This window comes from Rhinoderma darwinii, chromosome 11 (assembly GCF_050947455.1).
Source record: "Rhinoderma darwinii isolate aRhiDar2 chromosome 11, aRhiDar2.hap1, whole genome shotgun sequence".
Lineage (NCBI taxonomy): Eukaryota > Metazoa > Chordata > Amphibia > Anura > Rhinodermatidae > Rhinoderma > Rhinoderma darwinii.
In genome coordinates, this window is record NC_134697.1 from 61,503,001 (window position 1) to 61,525,467 (window position 22,467).

The 22,467-nt window shown below is 38.4% G+C and overlaps 1 protein-coding gene across 1 annotated transcript in view; it reads left to right on the plus strand.

Annotated features, from left to right (window-relative positions):
* SYNPO2L (synaptopodin 2 like) overlaps positions 1 to 22,467 on the plus strand; it is an 89,684-nt gene that overhangs the window by 55,734 nt on the left and 11,483 nt on the right. Inside the window, exon 3 of the mRNA XM_075842746.1 lies at positions 761 to 1,452. Coding sequence (XP_075698861.1) covers positions 761 to 1,452 — 692 coding nt within the window. The remainder of the gene's footprint in view (positions 1 to 760; positions 1,453 to 22,467) is intronic.

Sequence of the window (22,467 nt, forward strand, 5' to 3'; positions counted from 1 at the left end):
TGTCTGCTCGATTGCATGTAAGGGGGGGGGGGGGGGGGGAAGCAACTTAATTTCATGGCTCACAATTACTGAGGGACTGGATAGAGACGGTGCTCTATTTTGAGCTATTTGAGAGCAAGGAGCCCTACCGTCTGTGGTAGCCACTGCATAAAATTACCCATTTATGGGACAAACAATGCTTGTTTTTATTTATTATAATGATGGTGAGCATTTTTTATTGTAACTTCATTATAGATGATACAAAGAATTTACAGAAAATGGACAATAGATAGAAATAAAATGAACGTACCGTAACTTAGATTCCTTGTTCAACTTTTTAAATAGGAAATTAAACCGTTGGTGAAGTCACCATTATCAGCGATGATACAACTAGTTATAAGAGTGAAATGTGAATGTAAGTTATTAAGATGTGTGTGGAATAATCCAGTATAACGCTTCAATGACAGTGACTGAACAGAATTGTTAGAATTCTTAAGTATCTGTAGATTTCGATTTGTTTGTTCTGCGACAATAACAGAACAGAGAACACTGCTTTTCCTAAAGTTAGAGGTCATCCTCATTAGCACTCACTCTTGGCAATGTCTGCTTCCCTGGGGAAGAGAGGTATTAAGATGAAAAGTACACAGCCAGGACAGTGTGTATCTCTTGTGTTTTGGAGTTAGTGCATGCCACTAGTACTGGAGCAATATCCTCTTCTGTGCACTCCTCCCAACTGAGAGCTGACTGGATGTAATGTGACTCTGTTTTTCATTCCATACAGGACAGCCGTTGGAGCTCAGACACCTCGGACCCAGAAAGTGTTTCCTTCCCCTAGCAGCCCAAACTCCATTAGAAGCCCAGACCCCCCCAGCTATTGGGCTGCATCCCCATCCATCTCTACGACATCTGGTCAACCTCGACTGCTACACTTGGAGAGCATTACCTCTCCTCCAGATAGTGAGGCATACTACGGAGAAACAGATAGTGACGCTGACATCCAAGCATCTACTGGGCATCTCCAGAGTGCCCAGCAACATCTAAATCAGCAGCTGGCACCCCCAGAAAAACACCGCAGGGCACGTAAGAAGAGCCCAAGATCTCCACCTGGGAGCAGTGGAAAAATAGAAAACGAGCAACAATCTCTATCTGAGATGAGTGGTTATGAAAGCGGTCCTGGTGGTGTTGCAGAAGGCGTCTTACAGTCAACAAGTGGAGTGGCCAAAAGAGAAATAGTATACCAGCCTGATAGCAGCAGAGCTGAAACCCCCTTCTCAGATGTGGAAGGCTTTCTGCCAGCTGAGGAGCCAGAAGAGATATCTAATATCACTTCAACCTCACCTGAATCTATGCTTCTGCCCCATGCCACAAAAAGCATCCGAGCTGAGAGACATCTTATCCCAATGATAGGACCGGTGGCTCACCCGGTAGATGAAGATCTGACAACAACCTACTTGGATAAAGCCAAAGAAGCAAGTAAGTACTAATTCAGATCGGTCTCTTAAATTAAATCTACTGGATGCCATGACTGTCGCAGGGTTACTACTAATTACAAGGGCATCAATGTGGCATGTGTTCTAAGATATTGAACTGCAAGCGAAATCCCCAGTATAGGTATTTATATCCTGTACTTTGGTAATAGATGATAGAATGATATCAAATTTGGGATGACATGACCTTGCTCCTGTGGTTTCTCTATTTTTACTTTATTTGTAAGGTCATATTAGATTTCAGCAGCAGTCTAAACTGAAATGGGTTAATCCCTTCAGCAGTATAATATTGCTGTAAGCATCTAAAACTTTCTTGAGTGTCTGCTACTGGGACAAAACGTGTGAAACGCACCCTCTTTCTGAACTACAAGATGATCGCGCATCAGTTTACACGTGTAGTCCTTATGTATTAGAACTCCTGTGAACGTATCGTATTAGCTAGTGGAATAGCTACAGGTTTTAAAAGTTGTATGTAGATGACACCGAATGTTGCTCTGAAGATATGTTTTGACTTTTCTGTCACTTATCTTTTTTACACAGCTCAGCATTTGTAAATTTTAAGGTTATGGCTCTTGAGGATAACCTTGCTAAGACCACACTGAAGATGTTGTGTCATATGTAATAATTTCCTACAGTTCTCTTGGAGAACTTGTTAGATGAATGACTCACAACCCAATTCATTTATAGCACTTTCACCCATCTTTGGCCAATAAGTAGTCATCACCGTGACTAGTTGCTGCCACGGAAACTTTTCCAGGCTGGACTGTTTATCAAATATTTGGCTTGGGTCCACAAGAACAGTCAGTTGGAAGACCCCAGAATACTACGACACATAATGGATCAGTAACACAGCGCCCATAAAAAAATCTATAAGCCAGTACTGTACCTCTGTGTGTACCTCCGAACTTATACGCCATATTCCATTGCATGACGTATTACAGATGAGATTAATGTGCCAAACCGCGTACGCCCCTATGGTAGCACACAAAGTACCTGTGGCATGATTATATGGTATCGTAAGGACTCTTGTGTCGGCTTTGCCCTTAACTGTGTTGTATTAAAACTGATAAAAGTGTAAGAAGATTTGGAGAGCGACATTCAGTCTGCAAGATATCAGCTGGATGCTAAATTGGACCGTTGTATTTTTAGTTGGTCTGTCTTCCATCTTTAGTATCCACTTATAGCTGACACTTTATGTCATTCGGATTTGATAGTGTACGTTTTTGAGTGTAGAGAACTAATTATATATACTCAATCCATTATAATTTACTACACAATACATACTACCATATATTCTGTACTGGTTTATGACAAGTAAAGTAATTTACCGTTGGGGTAACAGTTATGTATACCAATAATGGTCATTATCAAATATTAATTACTACAATTCAATTAATGAGATAATGTTATAATTGACTATTTTAATTATTAATTAAATTTAAAGGAATTAAAGAAAACACTAGAGGATCTCAGATTTGGTTGAAGTTACTCTTATATTACATAGAGTTGGAGCTGATTAATAAATCCCATGGACCCCTTACCTCTTACCATACTCTAAGCTGGGTTAACATATTGCATTTGAACAACATTTATCACTTGACTTTTTTGAATGGGTGCTGAGGGGCATTTGACTGAGGGGCTATATATCCTCTCCAGCCACAAACATTTGGACACTGCGCAAATAATGAATGATCAATCCACCCCTGATGAAATTTCTCCTATTTTTTTTCTATGAAAGGGCAATAAGTTAATTTTCTGTTTGCGGCACAGGAAACATTATAGCCTAGGTTTTGTTCATCGTTTTGTTAGGTATTTTTTATCAGGTTTTCATTGCTTTTTATGGCAATATAGTGCAAAAAGGAAAAAAAAGGAAACCTGATGGAAAACTCTGTCGATATGCCCTATTAGGGCATATGATGTCAAAGAAGGGGGACCCCCCTCTACAATCCAGTACAGATGCTGCGGGGCAAATGACTGGCAAGAAAATAATTTCCTGGCAAAATCAGATACGTATTTTCTGGGGTCCTGAGAGCTGGACCTGTACCGATGACTTTAATAGGAAAGGGTGAGACAACCCCTTCAATAAGATTTGTTAGGATTCATTACAAAACGGATCTGTTAAATCCATCATGGCTTCTTTACAGGCTGAATCCATGACGCCAATGTAAACAAAGCCTTAATTTGGGATTACACTAAATTTTTTATGCAGTATGTTTTTTGTTAACAAAGGGCAACCCTGATCATTCCAGATCCATCAACTTATGCTATTCTTCTCTACAGTGCCTAAACTGATGCCAAAGTGCATGCATCAGTCTTGATCATTGGTCTTGAGAATCTTTTTTTGTTATTATTGAATTCAGTGAGTGACGGATTGAAAAAAAATGATGGAATTTGTCATCAGTTTTTTTAATCAGTTTATATTAGTTACATAGAAAAAAAAACAAATACATACTGCCAGTGTGAAACCAGCCTAAGGCCGGTTCAGACAGAAATACTGCAGCTGCATTTTACCTTGTGGTGCCAATGAACCAAACTTAGATCACCATAGGTGAACACCTATCTGGGTTTTGCAGCTGTAAAACAGCTAAATTAGGGTAATCTCTACTGTCTTTACTGCTTTGTAGTCTCCCATGTATAACTTAAAAGCTTCTTTTCAATTTTTAATCCATATTTTTTTCTGACCATGGAAAACCATTCCATAAAAGATGACAGAGAGAGCTTGAATACTAATGTTCATGTTTTTAAGTACTATTAGGCCGCACAATCAGTGTCGGACCGGGGTCCGTTGGGCCCACCGGATAGATTGATTCTGGGGGCCCACCCACCATCTTTACAGAATATGTACATATCCACTTGTTGTTATAATTGTACATATATGACATATCGTCAATAATGTATAATAGGTTATTTGTGAATCACCCATAAGAAATAGACCACAGTGGCAAATGCTTGGCTCACAAGTCATCTCCAAATTGGGTTGTCTTCTGCTAAACCTTTTAGGATCCATTATTGAGTGAGAGTCTGAGCCCAACGGAGGATCCTCTGGTACTTCGGTGGGCCAGCCCAACTCTGCCCACAACATTGGGTAGCAGACTGAACGTTGAGTAGCTAAGTTTCACTATAGGCTTGTGTTGTGTTGAACAATATTTACAACCCAAAGTAGCTGCAACATGATGTACACTTTTATGTACCCTGACTTGTATTAAAGTGAGACTCAGGTAAATAAATTCACATCATACTACCCTCAGCTAGTGGTGTATAGAAAGCTCAGTAAAACTTGGTTGCTGACTCTTGATCCCTTGCTGATTGGAAACTTTAGTGAAAATTAACTTTTTGTGTTGCTTTTGCTAGGAATATGTGCAAAGTCTTGTCATGAACACCTTCTTAATAATATGCAATTTTATGCCATCATCCATTATTCCCAATTAGGGAGCATTAACGCAGTTGTGAAGGCAAATAATAAATATGTATAAATAAATGCTCATGCCTAAAAGTGTCTTCTGCATTCCATTCCATGAAGTTCGCAGATGCCGGAAGAAGTAAATTCCTTAGAAATGCATTATAAAAAGAGACAGTGCGACTCAGCTATTTTCAGAATGGTACATTCCTTATTAAAGAGTATCTGTCAGATATTTATGCTTCCCTGTCTGAGGGCATCATAAGGATGTAACAGATACAATTAAACTGCAGAACATTAACTAAGTGACATAACGCATAGGGCAAGTGACAGACAGGGCAACATAAATATCTAACCACTCCGCTTTCACAGGCTAATTTATAGCAACATAATAATTTAGGAATCTGATAGTTAATAAAGATAAAGGATATAGTGCTTATTCCTAAGAAAAAAACTTTAAAGAACTTAACTCTATGACTACAACTTTTACATGGGGTAATTCCCATTCTAAACTTAGTCTAACCACTCGTATGCGCCCAAAAGATAAGGCAGGAATGGCACGCCCAGACTACTTCTTGTATGATGTTGCAGAATAATTAAGATATCTTTACACATGGGTTCTACCACTTGACAAACCAAACTCAGAGTCCCACTTGTGCCATTATTTAAATCTGCCTAGACTTTGGCCTGTGTTAGGGTATGTTCACACGCAGTGGTTTCAGACGTAATTTGGGCCGTTTACTCCTCGAATTAAGCCTGAAAAAATGGCACCATTACGCCTCTAAACATCTGCCCATTGCTTGCAATGGGATTTACGGTGTTCTGTTCCCACGAGGCGTACTTTTACGCGTTGTTTTCAAAATACAGCGCGTAAAAAGACGCCGCGTCAAAAGAAGTGCAGATCGTTTCTTGGGATGTTTTTGTAGCCGTTTTTCATTGACTCCATTGAAAAACAGCTCCAATAACGGACATAAAATATGCCACGAAAAAAGCGAGTTGCTACAAAAGCATCTGAAAATCAGGAGCTGTTTTCGCTTGAAAACAGCTCCGTATTTTCAGACGTTTTTGAGTTTGCGTGTGAACATACCCTTAGAGGGAATTCCATAGCAGGGTCCGACTCTACTGCACTACATCGGGTTGCAGTCCAAGTCTGGGGAATTGCTAAACAAACCTCTCAGTTTCACAACATTATTGCTGATATGCCCTTATAGAATAGTCCATGTCTGCCCCATCTTGCGTCCCCGGAGGGCTTTGAAGGGCAGCAGGCTTTAGGGGTAAAAAGGCTGGGAGATATTTACTGCCAGGATACTTTGACGGAGTTAAAACAGAGCCATGACCTCCCTAGAACATACATCTGAAGTTACCTTTAACTCCGGCATGCACTGGCAGCCCAATTCCCTCCTTCCCACACGTCTATATCTCATAACCCACTGATAGGTGTATTTAAGTCACAAGGCCCCAAAGGATTGGTCTCCGCACTGTATAGTTACCAGATCCTGAACAAGGTGGCACATAACCCTTTGAAAATTATTTACAAATGAAAAGAACAAATACACACACTCAATGAAACTTTGCTTTATGGTTTATTAGAATCACATCCTAAAGTATGACGGTCTGAGAATAACAGAATAACACAATTATACATAATCCCTCAAAGATACCTTACTCTGTTTAGACTTTTCAAAATGGGATGGGCAACGACTACAGCGTGCCCTAGATGTCATATGCTAAATCCTGACTTCTGGCATATGGTTCAGTCCCCAATTTGTAGAGTCTTGTGATTGGTAGTGTATTTTTTGTCTATCCTTACTCTACCAGTGCCAAATTGCCTAGATATCTGTGTACCTCTTGTCAGACGATGTTTGGACGTATCACATGAGAATTTTTTTTATGAGAAGCGCTGTTTTCAGCACAAAAATGTATTGTTTTAATATGGTACAGCCCCAATACACCAACTATGACAATGTGAAAATGACAAATTCATAAAATTCTACTATATGAGGCGATCATATTTAAACATAGTAAATGCCCTAAATTTTGATTTAGTGTGGGAAATTATGTTTAACTCTCCCCTAACCAACTACTCACCAAATATGCAAAGGGTGCTTTCCAGACATCTATCCCCTTCATAGTCCTCACAGTGAATTGAAACATTACCTCAATATAGGTATAGCCCAGTGCAATTTTCCTCACTTTTTTCTCCTGTTGACATGTTTTCTAAGTAACTCTATGTACTGGTTAATGCACGTTCCTATGTTTCTTTGCAATTGTCAGAACTTTCCTCTACAGAAAACGCATTATCTACTTATTTTACCTTTCTGTAATGTTCTCTTTAATGTTATCTTTATTTTTAAAATACTTATTCAATAAGAGGAGTTAAAATAAAATTAAAAGGTTAGAACCCTATTGGCATATAGTGGATGTGCCGTAAATAATTCACATAGAGATGTGAGGAGTCTTATCTTATTTGGAAGTTTATTTACATGTGTACAACTTTGGGTACCTGTTTGTTTCCATAAAGACAATTACTAACGTAATACCATATTATTTCACTATGATAATTAGTCAGTATTTAGTGTAGCTTTTAACAAGTTTCTATGGCACAGAAATATCATTTTCCAGAGGCCTGTATATACTGTAGTTTCACTTAATAAATACAAAACTGTGCTAGTTATAGCGTTAGTGAGACATCCCACCATGTATGGTCAGTTTTACACTTCTCAGGGTTTTAGTTTGATGTTTCTTATGTGTTATTTTTTAATGGGTTTTCTGGGACTGTAACATTGATGGCCTATCCTTTGAAAAGACAATCAATATTTGATCGGTGGGGATCTCACTCGTGGCACCCCCAAAAGTCAGCTAAATGAAGGTGCTGTGGCGTTCCATACAGGCATAGCTCCATACATACGGTTATGGCTTTGCATGGTACTGCAGCTCACTCCCATTCAAGAAAAGGCCATATAAATTTAAAGTCCTGGAAGACCCCTTCAACTGTGAACATGGAGGATTTGATCTATGAACCCACATCACTCTAGACCAAAGCATTATCATCTTATTGGTACTGTTTATATATATGTGTGTGTGTGTGTGTGTGTGTGTGTGTGTGTATGTGTGTGTATATATATATATATATATATATATATATATATATGTGTGTGTGTGTGTGTGTGTGTGTGTGTGTGTGTGTGTATATGTATTTCTGTTGTCTGTTCGTTATTAACGGCCAAACAACTGGACCATTCTGCACCGAATTTGGCACATAAGTAAATCAGGTTTCAATGGTTTTACAACAGGTTTCAGCTCTCTGGGGCCTACTGTTCTCAATATATTAACCAAAAATTGCAATAGAAAAGCAAATATGGTACCACTGGCTTCCACATCAAGGGTCCTCCTTTATATCACATCAGATGATCTGTATTAGCCAATAGAAGCTCGCAGGTCCTTCATTCTTATCCTCACTGACATACACATAGTTTTATACCATGTTCCCATAACAACCCAGTCATTTTTGTTTTATACCGGCTTTCCATAACAACTCAGCCAACTTTCTTTACTCGCCGTGAACGGACTGTACTTACACTACACTGTACCTATACTGGATTTCAGCATTCTCATAAACTGAACCCTTTTTAGACCAGTCATGCCTCCATAAAGAAACGCTGCACTTGGTGACCAGGTGCGATATGCTAATCGATGAACTACTACCTGGGCCGATATGCGTTATGCTGCTGGCACAAGGCCAATCCCTGAAAATTACTGGTGCCAACTTGGAACAACCATGCTTCTCTCACGGACAACTCTATGTTGCCTTCTCTAGAATTGGCCCACGCGGAACCCTTTACATACTTGCACCGGAGAACAAGACAGCAAATGTAGCCTACCCAGGAGTGGTGTCTTAGATTTTAAAGAAATTAGAATGTTTTATGCCTTTTCATTACTTATGTTTCCCAATTATCTAAATTGTTGAGCTTTTTAGTAATGTAATGTTTTCTGTATCATTACATACATTAAATAAATAATCTTTTAGAATAAAATTGTATGTATTTTGTAGTTAAATGCTTAATTTATTGGATATGTTGGCTTCATATCAGTAGGAAACAACGTTTTTAACCATACACACAAACAACAAACAAATAGACTCTGCTAATGATTTATACGACTGGAATTAACTTTTGATTTAAAGAGGATCATTTTTTAAAGTGAAGCTTCATCTTCAGTGAGACATGTTAGTAAAGGTCATCGGTGGTGTTCCATGAACTTAGAAAACTAGAAAACATCTAAAAGTTGTAAAAATAAGAGCCAGGTGTATATTGAGAGCCGTCTACTTGGACCTGGTTATAGTTGAATACTTAGGCTATGTTCACACGCTATGTTGGTTCTATCAGATTTCTGTAGCCTTCTGAAAAAAAAACAGGAACCTAATGGAGACCTGTGTGATCCATTATAAGTCAATGGGATTCGTCAGGATCCATTAGGATCCCTTACACCAGGTATCCATCATATCTGTCATGTAGTAACAGAATCCATGACACTAGTGTGAACAGAGCAGTCTTACATTTTTTGTATTAAACATAATGAGCGTAAGTAAAATATCAATATAAGTTTCACAGTCATCAGGAAAACGGTCAAATAGGTAATCAAATAAAGCACTATATTTAGCAAGGTAAGGCCCCATTAACCAGAAGTGGGCTATGCACTTCCTGTCTAAATTTTCAGTCACATGACTGTATGAATGACTTTAGGGAAAGTGACATACACCGATCAGCCATAACATTATAACAACCGGCCTAATATTGTGTTGGCCAACACAGTTTTGACCTGTCGAGGCATGAACTTCACAAGACCTCTGAAGATGTTAGCAGCAGATCCCTTCAGCCCTGTAAGTTGCGAGGAGAGTCCTCCATGGATCATAATTCCCAATGAAGAAAAGTTGATTTATCAGATCAGGCCACCTTATTCGATTGCTCTGATCCTCTTATGCGCATTGAAGGCACTTTCGGTAGTGGACAGGGGTCAGCATGGGCACACTGACCGATGTGCGGCTATGCAGCGCCAGACCCAACAAGTCGCAATGCACTGTGTTCTGACACCTTTCTATCATAGCCACTTGCCCATTTTTCCTGCCTCCAATACATCAGCTTTAAAAACTGACTGTTCACTATATCCCACCCCTTGACTTGACAGGCACCATTGTATTGAGATAATCAGTGTTATTCACTTCACCTGTCAGTGGTTTTAATGTAATGGCTGATGATATCTGGTCCTGTTTTTAGCATAAAATCCACCAATCAGGAAAGTAGACTGAATTGTTTTCAATTGCTGCGGAAGTTTGTCAATCAAACCAATGGTAAATAAACTGTCATTTAGCAGAATTTTGTGGGTTAAACATATCCCTCTAAATTAATTTAAGGGAAAGTCTAAACTATAGGATATGGAAAATAAAATAGCAAGAATATTTCAAACTATATAAAGTTTGTTGGACTTAGAAGATATTATTCTACCCACCTTTTATCTATACAGCGTATGTGCACATACAATTTTAATTGTATCGTGTACTACTGTTGTTATATTTGTACACACAGAACATATTATCATTGTCTAGGTGATTTTTGTATCATAATAAATAGACCTCAATGGCAAGTGATTGTCTCCAAAGCCTGACCTTTCAAACCCTGTTCTATTATGGGCTTATTATTATGTTAAAGCCTGGGCACTACGGACTATCCTCTGGTGGGCCAGTCCAACTGGGATGATGGGCAGCCTGTTTATTATTGTGTCATCAGGAACTAGATAATACGCTTATGGGTCACTAGTCATCAATAACAGATTTTGAAGCATGAACTTTAAGTATTCTGACTAATGTAGCAGATTTCCATCTGTTGGAATGGATTATTTTTCGTACCATACCAGAACATACAACTGGGTTACTAAAGAATGGGCACATTGTATACCAGTGAGTCACCAGCGAGAGGACAGTATTCTGTCTGCTCATGAATGACACTGTGCTGGGTTTTCAATAACTGGCCAGAATTCACTTCCTATATTATGGGATGAATATACCATGGGATCACAAGAGATTGGGCGCATACTATGCCTATAATCACTTTAACCTAATTGAATGGTATGGTAGTGTGGTAAGGATCATAAATCAAGCACAGAGTTTGTGTTTCTTTTAAATGAGTGAACACTTTCTTAATTTTAAGAATGTTGAAATTATTTATAGACAGGATATATATAGATCATGCATGCTCTAAATTTGACCAATTTGATTATAACCAAATATTGTATAATATCTTTTGATACAAAACAGTAAACATAAGTCCTTTAGTTGTCCTTGACTCCTTAAGCTGTTTTAGGTAGTCAAATATGTAAAAATTCTACCGATTTGGGCCATTTGTATATAATTTTTTTGACATTGATAATACATATTTTTTTTCGATTAGGCCATTATACTCCGTGACTTCTTCTTTACTGCTAATTTGTCCAGTTCAGCAATGCATAATATTTGGCATAAATATCAACACCATAAGAGAAATGGAGTATTAAGTGACACAGCTGTTTAATGCCATTGAAATGACCACCAGAATGTTCTGCTTATGAGTTGTTAATGTCTTTCTAAGATTGCACAGTGTAGGATTTGGCTACCAATCTAGTTATGTTTCACCATCATGTCTCACCGTAATATAAGTGTAAGCAAAGAACCCGTTTTAACACAGTTTACTCCTTCCCCAATTTGCACACATGTATGTCAGCTATTTTCTGACCAGTAAGCCAGGGAAGACTTCTGCATGAGATCAGTTCCTAGAAAAGCGTGTTCAGCTGCTCTCAGCTGTCCGATATTCCAGGCTTTGGTGAAGCAATGGTTCTGTGTCGAAATCTAATTAGGTCAATGCTGTTGTACATCGAGGCTTCAAGGGGCTGTCTTACGAAGACAACCTCTTTTTAAAAAGAAGCTGGGTCCTGCTTCTCTAACCCCAGCAATCAGTGTACAGATTGGCTCTCGGTTCTGGCTCATAGGGCTGAGCAGGGGACTCACCTCTATGGCGCCCATATATCCTAATAGACAGGAATTGCTATCATGGGACAACCCCTTTAAGGCCCAGTTCACTCACCTTGGATTTTTCTCACAGCCATATTATGGCTTTGTGTTGTACGGAGCCATAATGAGTAAGGGGTCAAGAGACCCATGTGTGTTACAGATGTGTGATGTGTGTTGTACAGAGCCATAATGAGTAAGGTCAAGAGACCCATGTGTGTTACAGATGTGTGATGTGTGTTGTACAGAGCCATAATGAGTAAGGTCAAGAGACCCATGTGTGTTACAGATGTGTGATGTGTGTTGTACAGAGCCATAATGAGTAAGGTCAAGGGACCCATGTGTGTTACAGAGCCGTGATGTGTGTTGTACAGAGCCATAATGAGTAAGGTCAAGGGACCCATGTGTGTTACAGAGCCGTGATGTGTGTTGTACAGAGCCATAATGAGTAAGGTCAAGGGACCCATGTGTGTTACAGAGCCGTGATGTGTGTTGTACAGATCTGTAATACCTGCCCATGCTGTACTTACACACTGTGCTATGGTGCCATACTGAAACTCAATGCGACTTTTTTGCATGATGTATTATGGAGGTATTCTCCCCTAGAAGTTTTGCTTCTGGGAGAACAGGTGCTTCACATAGTGACCATATGGTGGCGCACAGCGTGCCAATGGGCTCATAATATGGACTTGTAGGATTTCATGTGCCATGTTAGTCCATGCACTACCCTAAATAATATATTAGCATGCAGATTTATATGCAGATTTTACCATAGATTTAACCCTGTGCAATAAAATCGACAACATCTAGGGAAAACTGCAGAGTTTTATTTCTGCAGTGTGCCCTAAAATCCACACTAAAAATCTGTAACAGGTCTGCTACATGGACTGCAGATAATATGTATCACTATATACTAGTATACTAGTATAGACATGTTTGATATGTTATATGCTGATATATCCTATTAATCAGCCAATGTGGACTTTTGTGTGTACATACACAGGGTTACCTATTTAATGGCAAGATTTGATAAAGGCTTACAACATATCTATAAGAGTGTGTTGAGTTTGTTTTTAGTGGTTGAACAGTTGTAACAAATGTGTTGTTGCCAATGTTCACAAATATTACATTGGTTGTTATGAGATACGGCACATTTGTGCACATAGCAATGAGATATTATATGTCCTGTGATGTTCCCTCTAGAACAGTAGTTGGCGGTCAAGCACACTCCTCATCTATAGCTGTAACTGATATTTAACAATATTTAGTCTCTATACTGTAGTCTAACTGTAAAATATTGATATAAAGCTGCATATAAGTTAACATTTAATTTAATTACAAAAAAAAAATAGCTTTTTTAGCTCAAATATTCATACACTATGTCCACTTAGTTTGAGGTCTGTTAAAAGAGTTGTCTGTTTTAGACAATCCCTATACATTTGCCCTATTAGAGCATATTAATATGATAGAAATTGGGACAACCTCTATTAGCCGGAGCAGAGACCAGGGCGCAGTCATAGTGGTTTTTGCTGCAGGATGCAATTTAGTGGACTCTTGACTGTTAGAGCAGCGAGACTATGAAACTCTGCCACCAGATGCTTCAGAAATGGGTGGTAGATCCAGGAATTAATACTGATTTGAATATTGGAGTCGAACATTTTTTCTCTAATATGAAGCATATATAGGATATTAGAGTGAACATAATTGACTTTTGTCATTTTCAACCTTGCTATGTTACAATGTAACATTTGGCCTTTAGGGTAGGAACACACACAACATATTCAGTGTGGATACACTGTGTTAAGCTGCGCAATGTATCCGCCCTGAACACCATAAGGAATGCTGTCCGGAAAATAGCACCACATTTTTATCCGTTTTTTCCGGCTGAATTTCCGCCGCGAAAAAGAAAAAAAGACGTTCATGTTTACTCCCTCCCTCTTCTCGGTGCGTAGTCCAGCCTCCTGGGATGACGTTGCAGGCCATGTGACGCTGCAGCCTGTGATTGGCCCGCAACATCATCCAGGTAGGCCGAACTGGAGGAGAAGCAGGGAACTCTGGGTAAGTATAACTTTATTATTATTTTTTTTCTTACTTTTTTGTGGCGCATCGCTGTGATTCCGCCGCAAATATCGCAACACACACTGCTTTGTAGCAGGTTTAAGCACCCAATTGAATTCAATGGATAAACCCGCAAAACAAGAGTTCCGAATCCGCAAGAATTAATTGTCCTGCTGCGGTTGACGTAACCGCACCGCAGGTCAATTTATGTGCGGTATTTTCGGCAGATATTTACCGCAGTGTGGGGATGAGATTGGTTGAAATCTCACCCACACTACTGCTACTGTAATACACTGCAGATTTTCCGCAATTAATCCACAGTGTTTACGTTGTGTGTTCCTACCCTTAAGGTAAAATAACTCAATGCCCAAAGTACAGCAAGCGAGCATATTTAAAAAGAAAAAAGACAAAACCATATAATGCAAAAAGCGCAAAAATCCTAATATAGAGAAAACAGGAACTTTCGACAGGCTTACTCACTGCTAAACATATCCCCAAATGAATTCAACTATTTTTTCATTATTTAAATTGGGTATGAATTGTTTCAATCATCCTTCTCTGTGGCCTCCTTTTCGCACACCTCCAATCTATCCTCCACTGCCTGATTAATCTACCTCTCCCCTCATTCATCTACTGCCTCTATCCTCTGCCAGTCCCTTCACTGCCTCCCCAGTGCCCAGCGAATAAATTTAAACATACTGACTATGACATAATGGCATACAAGCCAGCCCACGACCTGTCCCCTCCATATATCTCTGCCCTAATCTCCCGATACATTACCACACATACTATCCAGTACTTCTTCTCTGCTTTCCTCTTGTCTGCTCCTAACATCATTGCAATCAAGATTTCTCCTGTCCGCATACTCTGGTATTCGCTACTCAACACATCAAACTCTCACCCCCCATCCAAACCTTCAAAACCAACCTGAAAATCCCCCTCTTGAGAAAACCTTAAACCCTGAACTACACTACTGGATGCACACCTTCAACCCTCACCTTCTGTCTACTTCCCTCATAGATTGTAAGCCCATGCAGGCAGGGTCCTCGCTCCTTCTGTACCACTCTTTTAACCCCTTAAGGACAGCCATTTTTTGATTTTTCTTTTTCGTTTTTCACTTCCTGCCTTCCAAGAGCCATAACGTTTATATATTTTCATCAATAGAGTGGTGTGAGGGCTTATATTTTGCGGGAGGAGTTGTAGTTTATATTGGTAGCATTTAAAGTACCATATAATGTACTGGGAAGCTGCAAAAAAATTATTTGCGTGCAGAAATTGGGAAAAACTGTGGCTCAATACGATTACGGTGATTACGGTGATATCAAATTTATATAAATTTTTTTATATTTTACTACTTTGAAAGAACAAAAACTTTTTGTTAATAAAAAAATAGTTTTGTTTCACCACATTCTGAGAGCCATAATTTTTTAACTTTTCTGTGAATTGAGTGGTTTGAGGGGTATTTTTTGCGGGACGAGCTGTAGTTTTTATTGGTACCATTTGTTGGTACATACGACTTTTTGATCACTCTTTATTATATTTATTTTGGGAGCTAAGTCGATTAAAAAAAGGCGAATTTGGCGATTTACAGTTTTTATGGCGATTACTGTGCGCATTAAATAAGGCTATATTGTAATAGTTCAGACTTTTATGGTCACACCAATACCAATTTTGTTCACTTTTTTTTTAATTTTTTACATTAAATGGTGAAAATAGGAAAATATATATTTTTTAAATTTAACCCCTTCCCGCCACAGCCCTTTTTCAGATTTAGTTTTTTCCTCCCCACTTTCCAAAAGCCATAACTTTTTTCTTTCTCCGTCGATATGGTCCTATGAGGGCTTGATTTTTGCGGGACGAGTTGTAGTTTTTCATAGCACCATTTTTTGTGCCATATAATGTACTAGGAAACGGAAAAAAAATGATATGTGGGGTAAAAAATAAAAAAACAGCGATTCCGCCATTGTTTTTTGCGTGTCGTTTTTACGGAATTCACTGTGCAATTAAAACAACATGTTAACTTTATTCTCTGGGTCAATACGATTACGGCGATACCAAATATATATCTTTTTTTTTCTATATTTTACTACTTTTACAAGTAAAAATCTAAGTGTAAAAAATAAAATTTATATGGCGTCGCCAAATTCCTAGAGCCATAACTTTTTTATTTTTCTGTCAATTAAGTGGTATCAGGGCTTATTATTTGCAAGATAAGCTGTCGTTTTTAATGATGCCATTTTGGGGTACATGCAACGTTTTGATCACTTTTTATTTCATTTTTTGTGGGAGATGAGGTGACCAAAGTAGAGATTCTGGCGTTTACATTTTATTATTTTTTACTGCGTTCACTGTGTGGGTTGTTAAATAATGATATATTGTGATAGTTCAGACTTTTACGGACGCGGCAATACCAATTATGTTTATTTTATTTCTTTTACTATGCTTTAGGGGATATTTTTTTTTACTTTTAATTAATTTATTTTTTTTTACATAAAAAAACACCCTTTATTTGACTAATTTTTACTTTTTTTATTAGTCCCCCTAGGGGACTTCAACCAGCGATCGTTAGATTGCTTGCATGATATACTGCAATACTAATGCAATACTAATGCCGGAAGCAGGGCTTAATAGGAGCACAAAGATGGCGGACCTGGGGGCCTTCATTATGCTCCCAGGCAGCCATAGCAACCATGCCCCCCCCGTGATTGCATTGCGGGGGGCGCGATGAGCTGTTAGAGGGGGTCTCCCCCTCTTTCTAATGATTTAAATGCTGCGGTCGCTATTGACCGCGGCATTTAATGAGTTAAACTAACGGGATCGCGCTCGAGTGCGATGTCACTCGTTACTCTGAAGTGTCGGCTGTAACATACAACCGACACCGGCATCGTATGGAGCGGGTTCACTTCGTGAGCCCGTTCCATACTTCCCCTATTCGACTTTGGCGTATGGATACGTGAAATGTCAAGAAGGGGTTAATTTTTTTACTTTCACTATTAACTTTATTTCACTTCTTTTTACACATTCTATTAGTCCCCCTAGGGAACTTAAACCAGTGATCGTTAGTTTGCTGGTACAATATACTGCAATAGTAATGTCTTACAGTACTGTATATCGTAATTTTTACAGGGCTTAACAGAGGCGAAGTGAAGGCAGTCCTGGGGGCCTTTATTAGGCCCCTGGGCTGCCATGACAACCATCTTGACGCCATCTCGTTGCAGGGGGGGTCGATGCGCTTTCAGAGGCAGCCCTCTTTTCAACGCCTCAGATGCTGCGGTCGATTGACCGCAGCATTTGAGGGGTTAAACAGCCAGGAACAACGTGATCTCTATTTCTGGCTGTTAGTCCTGGGTGTCGGCTGTAAAACACAGCTGACACCCGGAGCATATGGAGTGCACTCAGCGCTTGAGGGCGCTCCATCCTTCTCCCCCTGCACCAGGATGTACTGATGCATCCTAGTGCGTTAAAGGGTTAAGCAGCAAGCTCATGTTTATTGTACTTGTTGATTTTATTGCCTCATGTTATGTATTTAAACCCTTTTGTATTTTATATGTAATGTGCCCTGGAATTAATAGTATTTAAAAAAAAGATTTACAAGAAAATGTTTTTTTTGTCCTTATGTTATCTTAAAATAAGGAACTAAGTGACAGGCCCACTGTAAATGTTAATTCATATATTTATGTTACTATAACCTTCTGTAAATTCTATGAGTAACTAAATTCTATAAAAATAGTTTGAGAGCCTAAGGTCCAGGGTAGACAGGAAATACATCGGACTTCTCAGGATTTGCATGACATGAATGAGTCCCTTCATTCTACCACCCTTTGGTGCAGTGATTAAAACAGGCACCAGTTATGTTTCAGGTCATGATATCACTGCTATTGTTTCATACATGATCATGGAATTATTAATAACTGTGTGGTAACAACTAAGAGAATTATGAAGAGACAGCTGAGAGATTAGGGACTTCACAACTATATGGGTAATACCAGTCGTGGAAGGGAACTTTTCTACCTTTATAAATATACATGTCACCTCTTACACATCTGGGGTGATGCCAAAACAGGAGCACTGCCAGCATTTCAGTAGTCCGCTAAATATTCTAGGAGGGGTTTAATTGAGACAAAGCTCAGTATTTAGTCCGAAGACCTTAGAACCTAATACTTCATGAAAGACAAGTCAACGGAATCCTGACCCTTACAAGTCTTTGTTCTGTAAGTATGTGCCTGGATTTCCATTGAACTTATTCTGATGTAGTTTAATAATAACTGTCCATGCCTTTATTTCTAAATTTTTATACCTAGGCAAAGCAGTTTGGATTTTTATGGAAGGACCCTGAAAACATGGCAGCATTTTAAAATAAAAAGTCAGATTTCTGAGAGAACTAAAATTCGAAATTCGAAGTTAAGTCAAAAATTTTATGATAAAAAGTGAAAATTTATAGATTAAAAATAGAAATTCTGACTTAACTAAGAATTATGTATGTCAGAATTGAGTGATAAAAAGTCAGAATTCTCAGATAAAAAAAGACTATTAATCTCAGATCTCTTATTTTATCTTATAATTCCGATTTACCTAACTTAGAATTCTATGGAAGAGCACTGGGGCCATTTCAGAATTCTGAGTTTATCTCTTTTTACAGGGCTCTTCCGTAGGTTTAGTAAGATTTTCTTCATGGTACTTTTGCAGTTTTAAACCACAGTATACAGTATATAGTATATAGTATACAGTATATAGTAATATCAAGTAGTTGATAAGAATCCTAACTTTCAGATTCTAGGGTACCACTGTTCATCTTATATTTACATAATGGAATTTTTTCATTAGATGAGTGAGTTTTGCAAACATAGTGACCACTGCTGATAAGATAATAGTATTATCTTCACACAGAAAACCATACAAATGTAGGATTTATAATGCATATAATCATGGCTTCCTTTTTATAGCAAAGATAAATACATGCAGAATGTAATCCTAAGTATTTACTAAGAGCATTGCTTATGTCCTCAGGATTGTATTACCTGAAACCTTCTATAAATGTGCCCTTCTGAATGCAGACACAGATACATTTTTGTGAGGGGAGTTTGAGACACCCAAAGACAGGGGGCAGAGAACGAGTGTTGTGCGTCTTCCCCTGTATATAGAAAAAAAATAACATGGGAACAAAATACCCTTTTCTCGCAATATTGTCGGTCAGTCAGGGGTTGGAGCTCAAGATGACGACACTTTCTGGAAATCTAATTTGCATACGCGGTGCAGCAGAATAAAACTTATTTTTCACCCTGAAGCAAGCACTAAGAGATTCAGCACTGGTATGTTTCTACTGCTTTAAACTATCGCTAACTAGCAGTGTTAACCCTTTGGAAGACTAAAATCTTATGAGACTCACTTTAACACTAAAATTGTAACATTCATAAAGTTAGCAGACTATATAAAACATGCAACCTCTTAAGAATATGAAACTACTTGCCCTAATGCAACTTTTTGATTATTGCATAAAGAGAGGGCAATAAGATATAAACCAACAATACGAGATTGATCAAAGTCCGGCCAGTTTAGGTTGTAATGTGTGGCAACAATCAACCAGGAGATTTACAGCGAAATACAACCAAAGCTTATCTCCCGTTATAAAAGATCACATAGGTGGAGCCTAGGAAACTTGGTGTTCAAACCCCCTTTGGCACTTTTCAAGGTTTTTCATCTATGAAAATATCTAAAATAACATCTAAGCAAAGCACCATTTGAGTTGCTGTTTATAAAAGTTGTGTCAGGGAACACAAGCTACGCCTCTTGATGACATATCAGATCACTTTTGGGGGGCTTCTCCTTTAAGCAGACTAAAATTGGTGCTATTTGTTTTTTCGACGGTACATTTCACATTTTATGCTATTTTCATTACAACAGTCTGGGTATAAGAGTGGTTATATATCTTGAAAAAACACACAACAGCAACATGAACATTTTTATAAAAGTCTTCTGTAGTTCTGCATGCTGCTCTCAAGTCTTAAGCAATTAGCTCATATAATTGCCTCTAGTTCGCAACTGGCCTCATCCACGTTAAATTAGTTTACACATAGACCTTCAGGGGGTTAAAAATGAACACAAGAGTTCTGCTTAGCCCCAAACGTCTCCTCTTTACTTAGACTATATCCACCAATATGGATTCATTGTTCACATTCAGAAAATGAGATAGTTGTGAGAACAACTGACTAGTAGTGACATTAATATGTCATTTACCTGCCTTTTGTAAGGAACACAACAATGCAATGGCCTGATGCAGATGTGAACATGCCTTAGGGCTAAGACATGCTTCCAGGTGTGTATTATAAAAACAGGACAACATGTTTTGTACATGAATGAGGAAAAGCATTAAAAGAAGAAAAATTACTTTTTGGATATATTCACATGGCATAAATTTATTCAAGTTACCTAATCATCTGAATTGAAGAAATCCATGTACATGCTGTAGAAACAACCCTATTAAGATGTATAAAATGGATTTTTCATTTACAGAAACGAATCTGCTGAGTGTGAACATACCCTTATACATATGATGTCACGGTTTGAGTCACAAGGGTGCTATATTAGGATTTGTTTCAGGAACATTTGCAAAAACTTTGCAGGATATTTACGAAACTTTGTAGAATACTTATATCTCCGCTTGATTGTAAAGTATTACAGAAAGACCTAAATAAGTTGGCAACCTCGACAAGAAGATAGCAGATGAAATTTAATGTTGATAAATGTAAAGTAACACACCTAGGCCACAGTAATACTATTAGTGCACATACATAAAAATGAATAAAACTGGGGATAACTGAACAAAAGTAGCACCTAGGTATTCTGGTTACAAACAATCTAAGCAGCAGTACTCAATGTCAAGCAGTAGCGGCAAAAGCAAATATGATATTAGGGTGTATAAAAAAAAGACATAAAAATCATTCATCCCAATGTAATTTTGCCTCTCTATTAATCTGTTGTAAGACCACATCTCAAATATGGCATTCACTTTTGGGCTCCACATTGCGAGAGCTGGAGTGTGTTCAAACGCAGGCGAGTAGATTATGAAATAAGATGAGAGGCTAGAAAAATCAAGCTCGTTCACCATTGAAAAAAGGCGCCTCAGAGGGGATCCTATTAACATGTATAAATATATGTATGGCCAATAAGAAGAACTGGCACATGATTTATTCATTCCAAGAACTTAAAAAAACTACCAGGGGATATTCTTTGTGTGTGGATGAAAGGCGTTTCAGACATCAATATCAATAAGGGTTCTTTACAGATAGAGTAGTTAAATAATAAAATGCCCTACCCCAAGAGGTAGTAATGGCAGATCAATTGACAGCATTTTATTTATTTTTTTAAAAGGGTTAGGCAAGTATCAAATAACAAAATGGCATTAAAAGCTATACGTAATTTAAGGAATAACGTGTAATTCATCTGGGGAAGGTTGAACTTGATGGATGTGTCTTTTTTCACCTTAAGTAGCTATGTAACTATGTACCATCTCTAATTAGGTCTTTAATATATTAAGTCTTTTAAGCTGGCCAAAGACATGAAATATTTATTAGCAGATCGTATTACATTTTTCTGGATCTGTCAACATATAACTCCTGTCTACATTTTTTGAGCTAACACACAGCGTAGTAGGTTTACATACAGTAGTAAACACACACAAACACGAACATACATTGAAATCTCTTACCTGCTCCTGCCGCCGCGGCTCCCTCCGGCCTGTCCGCTCCGTTTGCTGCCGCTGGTCCAAGTGCACAAATCCGGAAGCCGCGACCGGAAGTAGTAATATTACTGTCCGGCCGCGACTTCCGGTCCACAGGAAAATGGCGCCGGACGGCGCCAATTTCGAATTGGACTGTGTGGGAGCGGCGCATGCGCAGTTCCCACACAGACGCCGTACACGGAAGTCAATGGGACGGGAGCCGTTCACAGTCCCTATGGGACTGTGGCTGCCGTATTCCATGTCTGTATGTGTCGTTAATCGACACAGACAGAAATGGAACAAAAAATGGCAGCCCCCATAGGGAAGAAAAAGTGTAAAAATAAGAAAAAGTAAAACACAAACACACAAATGAATATAAACGTTTTTAATAAAGCACTAACATCTTTAACATATAAAAAATAATTTGTGATGACACTGTTCCTTTAAAATTGTCACCAAGTGGCCAATTGAATGTATGTGAGACAACAATCTGACCGTCAACATGCCAGAGTACTGTAAACAAAGTGTAATAATATTTTTTTTTTAATCAAACTAGTGCAAAGTGACAAATCAGTGGATCATGTCATACAACAGATATAGTTTCAGTCGATAATCGGTGTAAAAAATACAACAAGTTTTCTGCAGACAACGGTCTTCTTTGGCCATTACACATGATGGTGTGTATAAAATTTTCAAACAATGATTAGCGAAAACTTAAGCTGATTTTTCTCCAATGTGTATGGGCAGCTTAAGGCTATGTTTCAATAGATGTGTCTTAAGGCCCTTTTACCCC